At 41.8% G+C, this 19199-nt stretch overlaps 1 protein-coding gene and 1 long non-coding RNA gene across 2 annotated transcripts in view; one reads left to right on the top strand and one right to left on the bottom strand.

The window, feature by feature from the left end:
* The window catches only part of EP300 (EP300 lysine acetyltransferase), a 77854-nt gene extending 69877 nt beyond the window's left edge, over positions 1 to 7977 (bottom strand). Inside the window, exon 1 of the mRNA XM_080971345.1 lies at positions 7319 to 7977. Within this exon, the coding sequence (XP_080827471.1) occupies positions 7319 to 7412 (94 nt within the window). The 5' untranslated portion in view covers positions 7413 to 7977. The remainder of the gene's footprint in view (positions 1 to 7318) is intronic.
* A 461-nt stretch (positions 7978 to 8438) lies between these two features.
* LOC308457519 lies at positions 8439 to 14846 on the top strand. The gene is made up of 2 exons (XR_013976957.1): positions 8439 to 8552; positions 13274 to 14846. It is a non-coding gene; the product is annotated as an uncharacterized lncRNA (long non-coding RNA).
* Positions 14847 to 19199: the final 4353 nt, after the last annotated feature.

The raw sequence follows: 19199 nt of genomic DNA, 5'->3' as shown, positions 1-19199 counted from the left end.
CTCTCAGTATGTTTCCAAGCACAATTCAAAGTGTTGGTGCTGAACTTTAAGGCCCTAAATGACCTCGGTCCAGTATACCTGAAGGAGTGCCTCCACCCCCATCGTTCTACCCAGAAACTGAGGTCCAGCGCTGAGGGCCTTCTGGCGGTTCCCTCACTGCGAGAAGCCAAATTACAGGGAACCAGGCAGAGGGCCTTCTCGGTGATGGCACCCGCCCTGTGGAACGCCCTCCCACCAGATGTCAAAGAGAACAACAACTACCAGACTTTTAGAAGACATCTGAAGGCAGCCCTGTTAAGGAAGCTTTTAATGTTTGATAGGTTACTGTATTTTAATATTTTGTTGGAAGCCGCCCAGAGTGGCTGAGGATGTCCAGCCAGATGGGTGGGGTATAAATTATTATTATTATTATTATTATTATTATTATTATTATTATTATTATTTCATGGTAGTGCTGTCATAGTTGCAACCAACAACCAGAGCCTACTTCATTAGATTCGTGAAACACTATCCTCAATTATACCAATTATACGTAATTGCCAGAGAGGAAAAGTTGTGAACAGTAGCGCCAAAAGGCCATGAAATGCAACTAATAACTATGGGTCACTTTCCTGTTTCATTACCATCCTGCAACTTTGACTGCTTTACAGGCAGTCCAATGTTTATGCGGGGGGTTACATTCTGAGGCACTGCACACATTGCATATAACTGAAACCTATTGACAAAGCCTGCAAACAACCCATTCCACCTCACCCTTTTAATGACATCTTTATGATGTTTCCAGGTCATTTCTGGGTTCTGCAATGCACATATACATGGTAGCACACATATAAAACATGCCCCTTTCCCTAATCGCCAACAACCTCATTTCAGAAAGCAGGGAAGCTCAGAAAAGGGCAAGTTCATGTGAGACACTAAATGTGCCCCAAGTGAACACCAGTTATCAGAAAGTGAGTTACTGCCACTGGTGGTGACTAGGACCTGCCTCCAAGTGATTAGATGCCAAGTCAGAACCAAAAATTTTCATTACACTTCTCAGCATGAGTTTATTCCTTTAAAAGTTAAATCTACTGGATATGTTCAATTCAGTGCTAACCAAACTAAGTTAGAGCTAGTACTTTATACCAGATGACTCCTGCTTTGTTGTGCAGAGAGCTCTGCAGTCAGTACCTTTTTTGCAAATCAAGTCCCAGTAAATTAAGAAAGTGACTAGTCTGCAGACAGTCCATGCATGCAAGTCTTTACCAACAGGAGATAACAGCTCCTTCCAAAGACACTGCCCTTTACAAGAGGCTGAGACTCAGAGAAAGCTATGAACCAAACCCTAACTAGTTGCCTGCAGTAGCTGCAGCTGTCTTAAGAGAAAGTAGCCTTGAAACTACTTTTATAAGGGGCTTGTTCAAAGGCTGTACAAGACTGCTTATGATTACCTGGTGAATTGAAACTAGTACAAATGACCCATAACTTCTCATGTTCTTGGGATGAGTTCAAGCAAAGTCCTGCACATTATTCTTTAAGGGGAGAAAGATATGGATGTCAACAGCAAAACCTCAGAAACTTAGTTTTGCCTTTGGTCATTTAGAATCTATGAACAGAAACCAGATTTGAGCATCTCCTATGCAAATGACATGATTTTTCAGTATGTTCCTCTGAAGTTACCCCAAAACAAAGCAGAAGCCTATTGCTTCTCTCTCAAGTGTTTTTTTTTAAGCTCCCCAATCATAGAGCAATGAGAGGTTACTTGTATTTTCTAGATTCCCCCCAAAAAACTTATTTTTTACATCAACTATAAATTGACTGCTAAGCTCTTAATGAAGGGCTAATCAGGAAACTGTTAACTTATCAGCAAGCTTCTTGCATATACATTCAACTCAGCATGGAAATTTGATAAGACTCCTGGTCCTACTCTTACATCTCTAGGGCTACTACATATCTGACAACTAAGGATAATACCATGCATTTCATAAAGTGGGCTCTGATATATAAAAGCCTATGGGACAACAGGTTTTACTGTGCAATTATATGTCTTACAGTCAAATGTGTTCAGGATTACAGCAGGACCAGCTCTGGTGGGCTGCCTAACAAGCTTACCCGGCGGTTTGAGCCATTTAAACATTTATCACAATGCCCAGCAGCACCTGATGTAGTGCTGAGCGTCTATTGCAACTTTAGTCTTTCAGGTGCCACAACTAAGTAAATTTTGCTGCCCCCTTGCAAAACAAATGCTTTAACACTAAATATAACTTAGTAAGTAGAAGCTTGTTCTTCAATCATCCACATACTACAGATGAATTGTCATTGTGATCCAAAACTCAGTGTTTTATTTTATTTGGAGGGATGCTTCACCTACAATGCATATCGCTCTGATTATTTATGCAGCTACTAGTTTGATTTTATACACCTAGAGTATTGAATGCTTCCAATTCCTACAACATACTTAGAAATATATGTTTTCTACAGGGTCTAGTATAAACTTTTGTATTAGTATTGATCAGTGATAAATGAGATTGGTTTAGGAAAGTCTGTCAAACATATTATTTCTAGTGACTTGTTAACAATTAGTCTGCACCCATCTGCAAACTGTTTAGCTTTTGTTTGGATGACATGATAGTACTGATGATACTAATGATGTAAAAAGCTTTAAAAAGCAGTCTTAAGTGTTTGAAACACACTGGGACTCCACCATTTGGAAGTAGATACACTATTTACGGTGCCACAATTTAATAGTGTTGTGAAGCACTATTTTAATCATATTTACTTGGCATTAAGGCACCACTGATTTCACTGGCACTTACTTCGATATGTGAGTTTTCAGGGATTGCAACTTAGTATTCTTCTGTATTGTTTAATAGTTACCTTACAATTGCTAAAATCCAGTGATACATGCATGGACACTGAAATAAGGACATCAAGAGCTACACTCTATAAAACTAGCTTACATTTTTCAACTCCCTTCATTAGAAAACAGTAAGGAACATTGGACATTAAAATGCTTATAAAAATATTATAATTCTGCCAGAACTACTTGCTCTATTTCCAATGGCCAAATGTCTGTAGTCCAAAACTAAAGCTCCATGGCTTATTACCACCATTTCTGCTGGGCTCCCAGGTCAAAGGTATTCACCACTGGGGAAATTGTCTCTAGGCTCAACTGCTTGCTATGAAGAAAGACAAGAACCCTCTGCCACCTCTCCCCAGTGCTCCTGATCCCAAGGACAATGGCAAGGTATTCCTGCTATGTGGTGAAAGCAACAGGAGAAGTAAAGAGGAGTACAGAGATTGGTCTCCTCCACTATCCACTTTACCTGCAGTCTTAACTCTCCTAACATGAAGGGAACTACCAGCATTGGTGCCAAAGGAGTGAGAAAGAAAAAGATGAACAACTATTCCTTATACACAAGGTTGGTAAATGCACTACAGCCCATTATTTGTGTGTGTGAGTGTGTTGCCAGTGGTACAATAGTAACTATTAGTTTACAGTAGCTTTCTATTCCCATCTTTCACAGAGAAAGCTAAAACGTATACTAAATAACTTATACTTTGCAGTCATCTAAACTTTCCCATTTTGTTCTACCTTTTCCAGCTCATTCTTATGGATTTTGCAGCTGGGATATACTGTTTCCAATAACCTCTGAACTGATATCAAAAGCATGATTGAAGTGATTTGTTCCAAATTAGGCACACATACACCAAATTAAGTATGAAATACAAATCATACTTCAGTCATTTGAAAGTATGCTTATTTGTCAGAAGAAAAGCACAACTTTGAACATGACTGAGTATAATGCTATACATTTTGAAGATCGGAATAATAATTGTAATTAGGTACACAGACAGAGAAATAAGCATACAAGAAGTTTAATGCACAAACAGAAAAGTAAGGCTAATGAGATTAACGACAAGGATTTATGATACTGGAATTAATACATCTCAAAGGTAAGGGGTTTCTGTGTTTTTCAAACAGGAGATCCTACTCCATTCCAAAATCGATTTGAAACTGAGGGACAGTTCAAAAGCACATAGGTGCAGTAAAAAAATTCCACGAAGCCCTTGAGTATGCCTAAAGCACCTATTTGGGTCCTGACATAGAATCTGAATAGCTGTGTACCTGCAAAGCTATTCTGAATGTACACTGCACACATTTAGTTTTGCCTGTTGCTGCAAAGTAGCCAAGATGACAGAAACAAATTGTTTCTGTAAAATGATAGTCTGTAAAATCAGTCACATACCAAACAGAAGAAGCAGGTTTAAAATGCAGGTCCATTACCTACTTTCTGCCTCATTTCCCAACATCAGCACTGTATGTATCTGGATGATATTCCAATTTTTACTCAAGAGTTCTTTACATACCTAACCTTCAGAAAGACAACTGAAATGCAACCTTATAGGTTTACACTAACTAAAATTCTCAAATGTGTATTTCATTTCACAAAACACAACTAAATTAAAACATATACTGTAGGTTTAATAAGAGCTTTCATAACACAATGCACTACTTTATGGATATGGCATACAGTAGTTGTGTTCTCTCTCAATGCAGCACATGCTTGTGTTGTGTTCTAACCTGTGTTTTCAGCTGAGCTCATACAGGACCATACAACTTTGTTATAATCAAATAATGAAAAGACATCTCCTTCCACTCAATATGAAAGCTATTAATAATACTATAGCAAAACTCATTTGTTTGAGGAAAGGGGGAAGCACCGTATTCCGGAGTTCTGATAGCAGTCAATACAGGCAATGTGGGAATTCTAAGCAATAATACTGCTGTTCAGCATACAGACAGAAAAGCTGCACAAATTGCCAACTTTATTCTTATGGCAATGACATATCTAGAAATGTTTCTATTTATCAACAGTCTTTTTTCTCCAACATTAATATCTCCATATACTCTAATGATTTCAGCATTAATATGAAGTATTCTACAACTATATATGCTTTTAAACTTGTATTAATTATGTTTTAAGGCATCAGAACAAGAACACAGAAATAAGGCAGCTAGGGCTTCTATTAGCTAGAAAAAGATGCAGCACTGTGACGCAGCATTATAGGGGGGAAGACCACTAGTTTGTTTCCAAAATGAGGTTTACTACCATACCACATGTTAGTATATTTTAAATTACTTCTCTGCATGTCCATATTCTGAACACATAAAGTAAGAGTAACTATCATATTTCCACATTCTAAATATGAAGTAATGTATCTGTACAATCTAACCTCTAGATAAAGTACTTCTGGAGATTAAATTTGACTAGCCCTGGTTGCAGTATGCTGAATATACTTAGCATTTCTCCAAACACGGCTAAATTAATGTTACACTTAACATCTCCAGTTGACTAGTATTTCACTGAGGATTCAATCAAAATAGGCATTATAGATCATTTATTACTAGTCAATAATTACCTTTTTAAAGGAGGTAACAAGCCTAGTAAACAAACCAAGTAACCATTACAAGACACTAAGATTTGTCTAGTATACTTCTCAAATAAGGTAGGAAGATATGCGATAGCTTACCAGTATTATAAAAGAACAAAACAACTAAAATATGCTTACTGGATATTAAGAGTAATGCAATTCTCATAGGCAAAGGAATCATTCACTGAACACAACTACATACAGGATGCAATCTTGAGCATATGCACTGTAATCCTAACCCCTGTAATCTGGGAGTAAACTCCATTTAGTTCAATAAGACTTCTGAGTAGACATGGTTAGGAATCTCAAAATAGGACTTACTTCTGCGTAAATATGTGCAAGATTGCACTGACTTTTAAGCACAGGCATGTCCACTCAAAAATTAAAACTACTCTTACAGTGTGCATAGGGTTGCAGGCTTTAAGATTTAACTACATAGCTTCGTTCTGTCTAAGAGAATGACCTGACATGAATCTAAATACCACTCTGTAGCACAGTATGCAGAAATGAGTATATACTGCATTACCTATGTAGTATTTGCTTTTTGGCCAGAGCTTCTAATTCTGCTTACCAGTACAATGGAACCTGTTGATTTTCAGGTAAGTGCAATATCCCAATAAATGGTGTAATTAATGCTGCTTCATTTGAAATCCAGTTCCTAAACTTACTACAGTGCTCTTAAGGAGAGTGGATTCAAGAAAAAACATTGCTCAGCACCAAATGCTTAAAACAGCTTTCTGAATTATGCTAAACCAACCAGTATTCAAACTAAAAGACAAGAAAATGAAAACAACTTGTTATGCATCAAATAATATCAGCCATTCCCTTCCCCCCCCCCCCGACTTCATATATGAAGTAGTGCTAACAAGTTCAATGTACAAAACTGGCTACCATCAGTAACCACAATGCCCAGATATGTGGCTGAAGAGCTCCTCTCCTCTAATAAAGTTAAGAACTACTGCACTGTTTGATTACTTACTCCCCATACCTATACCTTCAGAAAAGCAATACCAGTACTTGTATAGCCAGTTGCATTCTACAGTGATTTAGTTCCCTGAACTTCTAAAACAACCAGTAAACGTTTGTTACCAAATGAACACCTGTAACTTGCATCCATAATTTCTAAGGCGTTCTAGAGTTCTAACTAGCTGGCTTTTACGAACCTCAAGAAATATCATATTAAAATACAGACAGAAGAGTTAAGAATAGTTGTACTCATCCTCACACATGCAGAGAGACTATATGGGAATTTCAGACATTTTGATCTCAAAGCAAGGAAGTAGAAGATGCAAAAGAAAAAGGTGGCTCCATAGTTTCTCAAGGCAAATCAGGTGAACTATTTAACAAAATGTCAATACAAACATTATTCGCCAATTAATATTACGACTCTTGACCAAACAGAAATGTTGGCATTTAAGAACGCTTTGTGGTTATGAAAGAAATGGTGGAGGAAACAAACTATCCATCATAATACTGCTCAGAGCAAAAAAAGAAAAAATTTCAAGACTGAATGCCTCATCTTTAAAAAGCAAGATTTTACAAAAATCAGGACTCTACATGCACAAAAATGTAGATAACAGTTGTGTAATGATTTACACTATAACTAGAGTTTAGGATTGTTGGTGTTTTTTAACAAAGGTTTCATTTGCTGCAGAACAGTGAAACGGGCAAGCAAGTAACACAGACATGCTTATAGCCCCTTCAATGAAAGGGCAGCAGCAGCAATTAAACACCCAATGTGATTAATGCAGCAAGGTGCAGAGAAAAGTAGGTACACAGAAAGGCAAAAATAGACAGTATAAGAAGGGTACTAGACAACAGACTGTGCAAAACATGGGGACATTTAAGAGGAAAGGAAGGGAAGGGACCCATATGCAGTGAGGTAAAAGCAAGAGAGACTGACCTGTGCCATCGCTTGCAGAGACAGAGAGCGCCGGTGAGGAGAGTTTAGGCCTCTTGGCTGAAGGCGGGCCCGACTCCACCACATTCTCGGCCATTTTTAATTCTTTTTTAGACAAACAGAGCCCAAATTAAAGATGGGGTTCGTCAAAGTCGTCAGCCTTCTTCTTGGATCCGGAATCAACCGAAAAACAGTAAGAGAAGGAACTGAAGAAGAAAGGGACAAAGTTCCTCTTTTTCTGCCCCTCGGGATCTATCTCTGTTGGGTAGCAGCGACTAAGGGGGAACAGAGATGGGAAATAGGGTGTGGAAGCAGTCTTTCCTCCGGCCCACAGGGAAAAACAAGGATGAAAAGAACAGAACAAACCCTTCTCCAAACACAAATATGCGGGGTTGGTGGGTTTACAAATCGAATTAAATCCGGCTGTGGGGCTGCTGGTGCTTCCTCGCCGCCGCCAACACCACCATCTTCATCCTCCGGGGGGTCGTCGTCTTCTCCTCCTCCTGCTGCCTCTTCGCCGCCGCCATCAACCTCTTCCTCCTCGGCGTCGTCCTCCTCCTCCTCATCGCCACAAGGAGGCGGGCGAAGGAGGAGAGGAGGAAAAAAAGGAGAAAGAATCTCTCTCCTCTGCTCGCAGTTCCTTCCCTCTCCTTCCAAAAACCAGCTTGCAATGCAGGGGGGGGGGGAGAGAGAGAGAAATGCCCACTGCTAGTGAAAAAGGGACTGGGGAAGGGGGTCACAGACGGAGAGTGCCGAGGGTCCCCAACTCCCCCTGCGCCTTTCTCGCCAGTCACTAATGGCTGCAGAAAGGGGAGCCGTAAGGAGGAGGAGGATGAAGCTAAGTCCCAGGAGTCTCCGCTTCACATCTTGTTGTGCAGGAACAAGGAGGCGGAGGAGGGGTTGTTGTCCCGATGGAGGCAGCAGAGATCCCGGGATGGGGGCTGGAGAGGGTGGGCTTCAGGACTCGCACCCCGCGCCCCCACCTTTTCTTCCTTTCTTTCTCTGTAGCAGGGTGCCCCCCTTCTGGTCAGATGGAGGGATCGATCCCAGAACAGGAGGAGGAGAAAGCAGCGGCGGCGGCGGCGGCCCCTCCCCCCCTTCTCTCTGCCTCTTCCCCCTCCCTGGGGGATAAGGATGGTTGCGAGCGCTTGGTCTGCGGAGAGGACAAGACTCTCCTCGGAACCGAAGACGCGATGCCTCAGGCGCTTCTGGAGCGGCTCCGTCTCATGTCCGCCATGTAGGACCTGGGGAAGAGGGAAGGGGGGCGCAGAGAAAAGAAACAGCTTTCCAAACCGGAGCCAGGCGGCCTCCTGACCCCGCGAACGGGCTCAGTAGCCAGGAGAGGCTGTGGGTGGGGTCCACCCGGGGTCCCGAGTCACTAGCCGAAGCCGGGAGTGCGTACTCCCCTACTGGCTGCGAGGCTGGTGTAGGGGGTGTATCACGGAGGTTTCGGGTTCCCTCAGGTCTGGCCGGCCAGGGGCCCTGAGCGGCTGTCGGTCTCTGTCGTTGCTTTTCCACCTCCCAGGCTCTACCCGCCCAGCTCGGTCCCTCTCGTTCGCTCCCTCCCCTCAGTCGCTCACACACAAACAAAATGGCGGCTGTTGTTTCTTCACTCTCCCGATTCCTCAGAGGGAAGCGAGCGGCGGCGGCCGGAAATGAGCCAAGAGAAAAAAGGGGCGTGGTCAGAAAAAGGAGAGGCGGGGACGCACGCAGCTCGCACACACAATGGAACGCGGAGGGCCGAGGAGGGGGAGAACCCGAGGCGGGGTCAGCTGCGGTCACGAGACTTGCTCAGCCACTCGCCTTGCGCTCCCGGAGCGATCCCTTCCGCAAACTCTCTCGCCTCCGCCTCTTAAAGGGGAAGGAGAAGCTGCTCGCCCGCTTCCCTCCGCCTTTACTTGTGTTTTCTGTCGGCCAAAATAGACCGCGAGGTTGCTGCTTGGGACAGGCCTATTGTAATGGGGGAAGGGGGGGCGCTGAGCTTGTGTACTCTGGACCTGGCATTGCCCACGGTACGCATCGGAAGCCCTCCGTAGGAAGACAGGCCCTGATCCTCACTTCCCTCCTTTGCTGCTGCAAAGACAGCGGCCCAGAGTCACAGCCGAGGGGTGTTTGGTGGGGGGCGGCGGAAGAGAGCAGGGTTTGGCCGGCCTTCTAGCTTCTCATGTACGGTGCAGGCACACACACACACCGATGTGATGAGGAGGACGACGACTCAGGGTGTACGTGCACATATAGACATAGGACATGAACCGTAACCTGTGATAGTATGAGAACAAAATCATCACACAGCCTCAAGGTGGAGGCGCAGAGGTCTTTTTATCTAGCGATCTTGCACAATTGCGTTTTCCTGCCAACATCCATGTCTGTTCCTCGTAAAGAAGGAAAATTCACTGCGGGGGGAGGGCTTTATTACGCGAAAAGACGTGGGGTAGCATTGTGCTGGGACTGATACGCATTCCCTGTAATGCCGCGAGTCTGGTTTATAACGCTACGCCTATGTTTTTATCGTGATTTGCCACCGCGCTCTTTCGTACAAGAATCCATAATTCTCTCTTAAGGCAGGGATGGGGTGGGGTGGGGGGTGGGGATCACAGTAAAGTAATGTATAGACTAGGAGAGCCTTCCGTCGTTCGGTATGTTGTGTGTATACACATGAGCCTTTCTCTGCAGACTCCCGGGAGAAACAGCAGCACCTTCCTCACATATTCATTCCTTTGTAAAACGTAGAGAAGCGAGAGGGTTCCGTGTTCTTTCCTTTCCCTCTTCGTAGGAGAGGTGAACAATCAGTTCACAAGACCACTGGGCACATGGCTTGCTTCTTCTAGCTTGGTTTTTTATAAGTGCCTGTAGGAAACGCCTCACCTGAGCAGCGCACATACTGTAATACGGAATGCCTGCTACGTTCACTTTTCCAAGGGTTTTCTGGTCTGTGCTTGCGACAGACAGTTCTGTTAGTCCGTTCATCACAATAATTGTTTTATTAAGGTTAAAAGGACAGAGCAAATCAGAGCATTCCACCACTTGTGTGAATTGGTCTTTATATGACACTTGTAGTGGACTGGACTACTGAAAGTGACCCATAAGATTACTTAGGATATGGTGACATAGAAGGGGTGTAAAATCCAGGCAACTGTGGCCCGGACCTAGTTGCTGAAAAGGACAGGAAGGTACGTCTCTCCTCGGGTATGTGCTACTTACTATACAGAACACCGAAGGACAGCAAGATTGTGGAACACCACTGCTGTCTCTTGCTCCTTTGGTCTGTGCTTCTTTCCCCATCCCAGTTATTTCTCTCAAGCCTATTTTCAGTGAAGCTTAACTTACGTTGCTCTCAAACTTTGATGGAGATGTGTGAGCAGCACAAGCAGGAGCCAGGAAATCATCTTCAGTAGGAGGGGAGATACAGAAACAAACCCAAGGAAGAATACTGACACATCACTCCCTTTCAGTCTAGTCCTAGTACAGCTTGCAGTTCCTAAATTTTCTGTTTCGTTTCATGTATCTGCTGCTTTTCCACAGTGGACTGTGCCCAAAGCAGCTCACAATAAGCACCAGATAACAGAAAAGACCATTAAAACAATTCATTACAAAACATAACAAATTTAAATAAGGGGAAAATGAACCATTCTTCCTCAAATTATTTTGCATGCAAAAAATAATGTCCATCTTCATAGGCAGTTCCTGAAATGTGTTTGTGGGTGTACCAAATAGAAAGATTTGAGAAAACATATCTCCTGCCAAAGTCCTACGCTCTTCTGAAGAATGTCAGGATATCAGAGAGTTTTGTAAAAAGTATTTGCGCCGTTGGTAATCCACTGTCTGTGAAGCATTCAACTGATCTCATCATTAGGAAAAAAATAATACCTGGTCTGCTTCACCCAAACTGCACAAAGCTTTAGCACACTAGACAGGAAAACAGTGGTACGTTATGACACAGTAAAAGAATACTACCATACCTGGGCTTGGGGTGGGGATGGGGAACTAGTGCCCTCCAGATGTTGTCACTATCATGGCCAATATCCAAGGATAATGGAAGCTGTACCAGCAATGTCTGGAGGGCCTCAGGATTTCTGTTTGAATCCAAGGCTGTGGCAATGGGGGAAGCAAGGTCCTCTTGGGGTTTCGATGCTGTGAACCCCTCCATCTCATGCTCAGGTTGTATAAATATATGATAAAGACACCATAGTCTCTGCTTTGCCTTGCTACCAAAATGAAACACGAACCCTGGGTAAGCACCTGGAACCCCTGGAATCTCGTAGTGCTCAGAGATTGGGGTGGCGTGCGACAATATTTTAACTTTTGAATGTTTTTTGAGTGTGGTGGTAATTTTTTCTTGGTTTTCATGTTCGAGGTTTTTTTTTACTTACAATCAAGCAGTGTATACATCTTATGAAATAAATAAAAATAATAAATTATGTGTAGTGAATAGGCTGGAACCTCACACCTCAAGTAAAATTTATGAACTAATAAATCACTGTTAAACTTCAAGGGGGGGGGGCGGAATCTGTCTTACCAGGTCTAGTGCTATTCAATATTTTAATTCATTACTTAAAAGAAGGGAAATGCATTTAATTTATACATGCAACAGAACAAAATATGTGAATTTATTGAATAACCCTACACTGAATCAGTCTAAATGTGTGTTTTTTCCTCAGCCTCCCTTGCAGTCCCCGCCCCCCCCCCCTGGCCTGGGATAAACTCCAGAAGGTAAAATGGCAATGGAATGGTAGATACTAGGAAGAAGGGTTTGGGGAATCTGTGTATGTTATCATGAGCAGCTTCTATCACCAAAGTATTGCACTCTCCCAAAATGTTTAGAAGTACCAAGGCTCCATCTCTCTCTGCAGCAGTGCCTCTGTGCCACCCATGTTATGTCCCACCTCACTTATGCCTATCTACCTGTCCTCCCAGTTCTAATTTATATACCCAGATACAGCATCTTGCTCCCAATCTAGGTGGATTATGGTTGATAATCTAGTTTTTCGGCCTGTCAGTTGGTTGGGACTAATTCTGTTTTTGCTGCAACCTGCTACATTTAAGCTTTGCTGTGCTGACTTCCAGCTTGTTTGACCTCAACCCTGTCAATGGTCGCAACTTGAAGGAAATAGTGAAATCTACATCTAAAAAGAGGCAAAAGTTTGTTGGGAAGGTTCAAGTGTAGAGCAGAGAATCCTGCTTGTCCACAGTTTGGCCTTGAGGTCTCCTTCAGTCCATTATTCTTCATTGATCTATTCCAATACTTCTAAAGCATCATCTTAACAGTATCTATCAATCTGCTTCCAGTGAAATCTCTAGAATCTCTTGAAATTTATTTATTTTTTATAAAAAGACTGGTGTATTATTGTGTTCATTTAGAGATTATAGCTATGTGGTACTACTCTCCAGTGGTTCATTCCTATCTGGAAAATTGGTCGCAGAAGGTGGTGCTGGGAGATTGCTTGCCTATCCCATGTCTTCTGGCATGTTAGGTACTGTACTTCAGGGTTCCCTCTTGTTTCCCTTGTTTTTTAACATCTATGTCAGTGGTTCCCAAACGTTTCTCACTATGGACCACTTGAAAATTACTGAGGGTCTTGGTAGACCACTTAATGGCTCTCCTGCTTGTTGTAGCAATTGTAATTAACAGATGCTGGGGTTTTTTTATGTATTTTTACTGCTTATTTTAATTCTTATATTGTATGTTATTGTATTATAATTTGTAATAAAATAAAATCCAATATAATAAATAAAAGAAGTGCTAAAAATACAAGAAATAAAAATACAGTTAAATTCAATGTGGATATTTAATGCTGTGGACATGCCTGTCCTGCTAAACTTCTTCATCCAAGCACCCCATTAACTTTGCTCTTAATCTTCTCTGTTCCTTTCAAGGCCACATTTTAGCAATTCCTGCGTAAGTGGATATCTAGCTAAAGGGAGATTTATCCTCTTCACATTTTTTGTTATGTCTATTAGACTGCAAGCCTGTGAACCTGCACGTCAGACCAACTGGGCAGCTGTGTAACAGACGTGTAATCTTTCAAGGGAAAACCATTCCCATATCTACCTTCTGATAAATTCTACAGGAAAAGGACATAGGAGAAGCAGTTTCACAGGAACCCAGTTGCATATTTGACTCCTGCTGCTAATGGAAAGCTGTGCCTCCACCATCCACTGACACTACTCCAAAGAGACAAGAAACATCCTTGCAATGTTTGGGTGCTCAAAAGCTAGGAACAGTGTGTCGCTACCACAATTCAATACAGCCCTGAAATCAAACTTCATTAAGACTCCATGACAACCACCACTTGGTTAGTAATCCAGCCAGGCAGCAACCAATGTCTGACTGAGCAACAGGACAGTCTCAAATTCAGTCTTTCAGATACATTTGCAAAATTTACTAAGATAGGATTTATACTGATCTTTCTGCCTCTATGTATAAAACTAAGAAAAATGTTTAAAGGAGCCTACCCTGCTCCACTTTTTTAAAAGTTTCTCTCACCAACCAAAACACAGTATTCTCCACCCTCGTGTGTTCAGGGCGCAGGTGCAGAAACAAAACCAATAAAAAAAGGCATAGAGTCCCTCATGTGTTTTGAAAAGACAACACCTTTATTGGTTAGTGGGCATCAACGATAGTATGGCACGGGGCAAAGATCCTATCATTCAGTGCGCTAATTCCTGGACAAGGCTCCATGCTCAAACCATCTGCTGTGAGTCAGTCTCCTTAACGGCCCACATCAATGTGGACTAGTCTGCTTACAGCAACCTGGGAGCACAGTGACCCAACAGCCCCCTCAGCTGCTGGGACCATGGACAGAATGCAGCACCCTTAGATTTCCCAAGAGATACTGCCATTGGCTTCCGCATAGTAGGCCTGCCCACACACACCAATGCAGCCAAGTGTCACTCCTGCACCCACAAAAGGGGAGAGATCATTTACTCCTGCCTGCACAGGGGCACAAATTGCAGCCCCTTGGTAAGTCAGGAAGTACATCACGGGATAACACCAAACCAGTGCTGCAACACTGACATGGCTCCATCTCCCCTTCCCCCAGTCAGATTGTCCCACACAAATGTTGGACTTAGACATTGCTAGGGGAGTAGAGAAAAAAGTCATAGAGGAGGGACAGCTGCCCCTCTGACACAAAATATAAAACAGCAATTGGATTTCTCTAGTCAAGAAACAAGTTGAAAAACTAAAGTAGAGTCAGTTTGAACATGTATGACCCTATGGCATGTCAGACTCAAGTAATGACTGGAAATATGTAGTTAATTGCTAATTATTCGTTTTATTATAATTACTTGCAGTATATTTTATGGGTTAACGACTGCATTGTGGGAGAGAAACATTTGGTAGAACAATATCCTGCTGCAGATATTTTGAATTAGATTATACATCATAATCTAGTCCTGTGTTGAATTATGCTTTTAAAATGTTATGTTCCTTCTTAAATATGTGTTTTATGTATGTATCTTTGTATGTTACCCATGAAAACTGACACTTTAATGGGGGTATAAACTGAGATCTGTATTATTTTTTAAGTTATGCTACTTACAGACTTCATTGTTCTTTTTCCTCCCCCCCCCCCCCTTTATCTTTATTGCGGTCCATAGACCCACAAAACAGTTTCAAAACAAGATACAGTTAAGACAACCAAACAACAGGCGAAAGAGACCGAGGTAGTCGTTTTGTTATGTCTAGAGCATGATGGTCTTTTTTTCTTACGACCTCCGAAAGAAACTTTGCCACGGTCAGTGTAATATCATTTAACCTATCCTCCAGAAGGTATTTAATATGGGAGGCTTCACATTTTCCCGATATTGTTCTAAGGAATTTGTACCTTAACCTTTAAAAAAAAAAAAAGTGAGATCAGCATTTGTGCTAAAATTCCTCAATACAGAGGGTAATTTATCTGACTTACTAATTTTAGTTACTAATTTTATAAGTTTAAATAAAACCTACCATTTGTGTGTGTGTACACTTATACGTACAAGCAAGAACATATAAAATTGAAGTTAAGAGAAAGCCAGGCCTATTGTTAAAGACTAGAGGAGTGCTACTCAAGCTCCCCCTCCTCACACATAGCATAATTATCACAATTTTCCTTTGTATATAATATAAACACTCAAATACATAACTTAGTGCAGACAGGAATCACCCCATGGACAAAATATATGCTGCGGACCAAACTCTCAAGGAACCCATTCACCTCACCTTGCTCTTTTTTTACTGTATTTAAATCCTCTCCTATCATAGTAGGATGTGGTCTTCATAGTACCACATCAGCAGTCATGCCAGTGAATTAATTTCTTTATACTTTTATTTAGACCATTTATATACCACTTAACAGATAAAAGCAACAAGTACTGTATTACAAAAATACATAGCAACAGTGCTTTTTTCTGGGGGTACTCAAAAGGCACATTTTAAAAAAAATGTTAAAAGTGTGGCACTTACTGTAACAGCTTCATGGTGAGTACCGGCACCATTTTTTCATTATTATTTTTTAAGCATTGCATAATAACATATACAACTGTAGAATTAATAATTACTAACCTTTCTAACCTATCTTCACTCTCAGCCACCTGGCTCTTACCCAGGACACAAACAAACTCACAACTCAGTCACAAAACATCAAAAAGAAGGATTCTGAAAACTGCTGACATCACACTAATCTTTTACTCTAGACGTACTTTTTTATGGGCAGGCACCAAGGTGAATGGAGCTTCCTCAGCCTATGTCCCATTCAACAGTTAGCTGCCCTCTTCACAGCTAGTCCCAGGTTACGGCAGCTTTGATGAGTTTCTCAGTGAGTTCCAAAGATGGAGAAAATAACATTCCTCCACACACAGTTCTTTCTGTCGTTTTTTGCCCATTTCTCCAGCTGCTTTCTTATGATTCTATGGAGGGGCTTTCATTTGTGGGCAGGCACCAGGATGGATGGAGCACCCTCATGCTGCCCACAACTATGTCCCATTCAGTAGTGGAGCTCCAACCTCCACATCCACTTTGTATGCAGCATATGACCATAGAACAGTTTAAGGAGCAAAAACACATGGATATGTTGATTACAGAGTTGTGCCCAAATGCCCTCTCAAAATTATCCACCTGATTTGTAGGCAGAAAAAATAGGGTATACCATTTCGCCAGATTTATCTAGATGGAGAAGAAATTATCCAATAGTTTCTCAATGAATGAGCCTCGCCGATAGCAGTGGCAGCAGCACAGCTTGTTTGTTTTCCCCTTGTGTGCCTGTGAGAGTTTTGCTGCTGTACGATCATTATGGAGTGTTGCTTGGAGCCAGGATGGGGGACACCACACAAAAAAAAAAAAAGAAAGAAAGAAAGAAAGAAAGAAAGAAAGAAAGAAAGAAAGAAATGTGGAGAGTATTTGGATAAAATTCTGCAAAGTGGCCTTCTTCTTCTGGGAGAGGGATGAGAAACAGCAAGTCTCATAAATATTCACAAGAATGTTTTCATATACATATAAAGAGGTCCAAAATGCAAATGTCTTAAGCATAGGCTTGTACTCTCATCACCCCTGATCATTGGCCATGCGACATCTGGTGGGCCAAAGGTTTCCCACACCTGTATTATACCTTACTCCTGTTGGATATTCAGGTGGAATTGACATTGTCCATATGTTCTGAGGTCCTGGGAGTTATTAACATATTTTCCTCAAGACTTGCAGGAGAACAATGCAATGGTATTGCATGGCAGACATTGATCCAAAGTGGAGAAGCATCTGCAAGTAGTGCTGTCATTTTGATTTACCAATTGCCTGTAGTTTGTATTGCTCCTTATCTCTTTATCCATATCTTCATGGCTGCTCAGTATCTGCACAGATAGAAGTCAATAATTAACCTAGGCTCAGAGCCCAATTAATTCCTATGCAGACAGTATCAAATAACAGGATTAAAAATCATTTTCCCTTAGCACTTTATTTTTATCGCCTGGTCCTTACTAATTCTCATGTAGCTTTTGCTGCAAAACCTTTTAAAAACTGCTGCTATTTTGCCCCAGTTTTGTTCCCTCTGCACGCCTATATTTAAAGCAATTTTGTTCTTCCCTCACAGATTTTGGGGAGGTAAGCACGTTCGATGAGATCTCACTGATGAGCAAACATTGCATCAGTTTGATAAAGAGATAGAAGGTCTGAATAGAAAAAAAGTGGACAGTTTGACATTTTCGTGGGTAAGTTACCATTTCAACAGCAAAAAGGCACCGAGCCATCTGCCTTTGTGTAACAAATTGTTCCTGTTTGAACGATAATCAGTAAAAGATGAGAATCAGTAAAATCAGAGGGCATGTGAGCAATGCCAGCTCAAATACGCAGAGTGGTAGTTTAAAGCCCAGAGAGCCCGTGAAGCCACTGACTGAGTTGTGTGGTAGCCAGAATGACCGCAGGGGAGGAGTAACCCTCCCACAAGATCCTGGGGTCCCTTCCAACTCTACAATTCTACGCCTCTACTTGCTAGTCTGTAGCAATAGGCCTTAATTCCCCTTAGCTTCAATTGCTAGTTCTTACTAGTACTAATGTGTGTGTGTGTGTGTGTGTGTGTGTGTGTGTGTGCATTAAACAAACAGTTAGTTTTACTTAAACTTGTAAAATAATTTGTTGTTGTTGTTTAGTCGTTTAGCCATGTACGACTCTTTGTGACCCCATGGACCAGAGCACGCCAGGCACTCCTGTCTTCCACTGCCTCCCGCATATAAAATAATTTACTTGTTAGTAAAAAGAGAGAGAAATTACCCTCTGTACTGTGGAACTGTGCGATAGATACTCATTTCACATCTTCTTTTCTTTTTAAGATGAAGGAGCAAATTCCTTGATACAATGAAGTCTGTTAGTTGCATAACTGAAAACAGAATCTACATCTCAGAGTTTATAGTCCTTTGAAAGTGCCAGTGTTCTTGGCTAAGATATATATACATACATAAAACACACACACACACACACACACACACAAAGCCCACATAACATTTTAAAGCATAATTCAACACAGGACTTGATTATGATGTACACGTTCTAATTCAAAACCTCTGCAGCATGATATTGTATTACCAAATGTTTCACTTGCACAGTGCAGTCATTCACCCATAAAATACCCTGTAAGTGATTACAATAAAGGCAGGAAGAACATCCAATTAACTACATATTTCCAGTCATTATTTGATTATTGGTTGGCATCCATCTGTCTTGGAAGAGTGTACTTTTGAGGGGGTGAAGACAAAACGTTGGAAGTTACAGCGTCTGCTGTGGCTGTAGAGGCCAATACAGGAGAGACATGTTTCGTTGCAGTTGGAGCAAATAGAAGTGTCTGGTTGTGCTGCTGCAGATGCACCATGTCGTTGCTTCTCTCTGTGCTCCTCCCAGTGGTCCTTCTTTGGTCACTGCTGTGGATACACGACCTGATTGTCTCTAGGCACTGCAGACGTCTGCAAGGGATTCCCAAATGGCAGGGTTAATGTTGCCAGCCTTCATGTCATGTTTGCAGACATCTTTGTAATGCAGAGAAATTCAATTGCTGATTTATATGTTGTTTCAGAGGCAGTTGTCACTTCTCTATGGCTTCTCTCTCTACTCCTCTAAGTGATGTCTAAGTCCAGTAATTGTGAGGGACAAGTAGACTGGGGAAAGATTAGATGCAACTATGCCGGTGCTGTAGCGCTGGTTTGGTGTTATCACTTGCCAGTGATGCAGTTACATACCCTCCAACATTTATCTGATTAAAATAGAGACATCCTATTCAACAACAACAACAACAACTTTTCTTTTTATATCCCACCAATCTAACTGGGTTGACCCAGCCTCTCTGGACTGCTTCCAAAACATATAAAAACATAATAAAACATTAAACTTCCCTATACAGGGCTGCCTTCAGATGGCTCAGGGTTG

Source organism: Podarcis pityusensis (assembly GCF_964106645.2).
Source record: "Podarcis pityusensis genome assembly, chromosome: 10".
NCBI classification, from domain to species: domain Eukaryota; kingdom Metazoa; phylum Chordata; class Lepidosauria; order Squamata; family Lacertidae; genus Podarcis; species Podarcis pityusensis.
The sequence above is the reverse complement of the archived record's forward strand: the minus strand, read 5'-3'. Positions and strand labels throughout refer to the sequence as shown.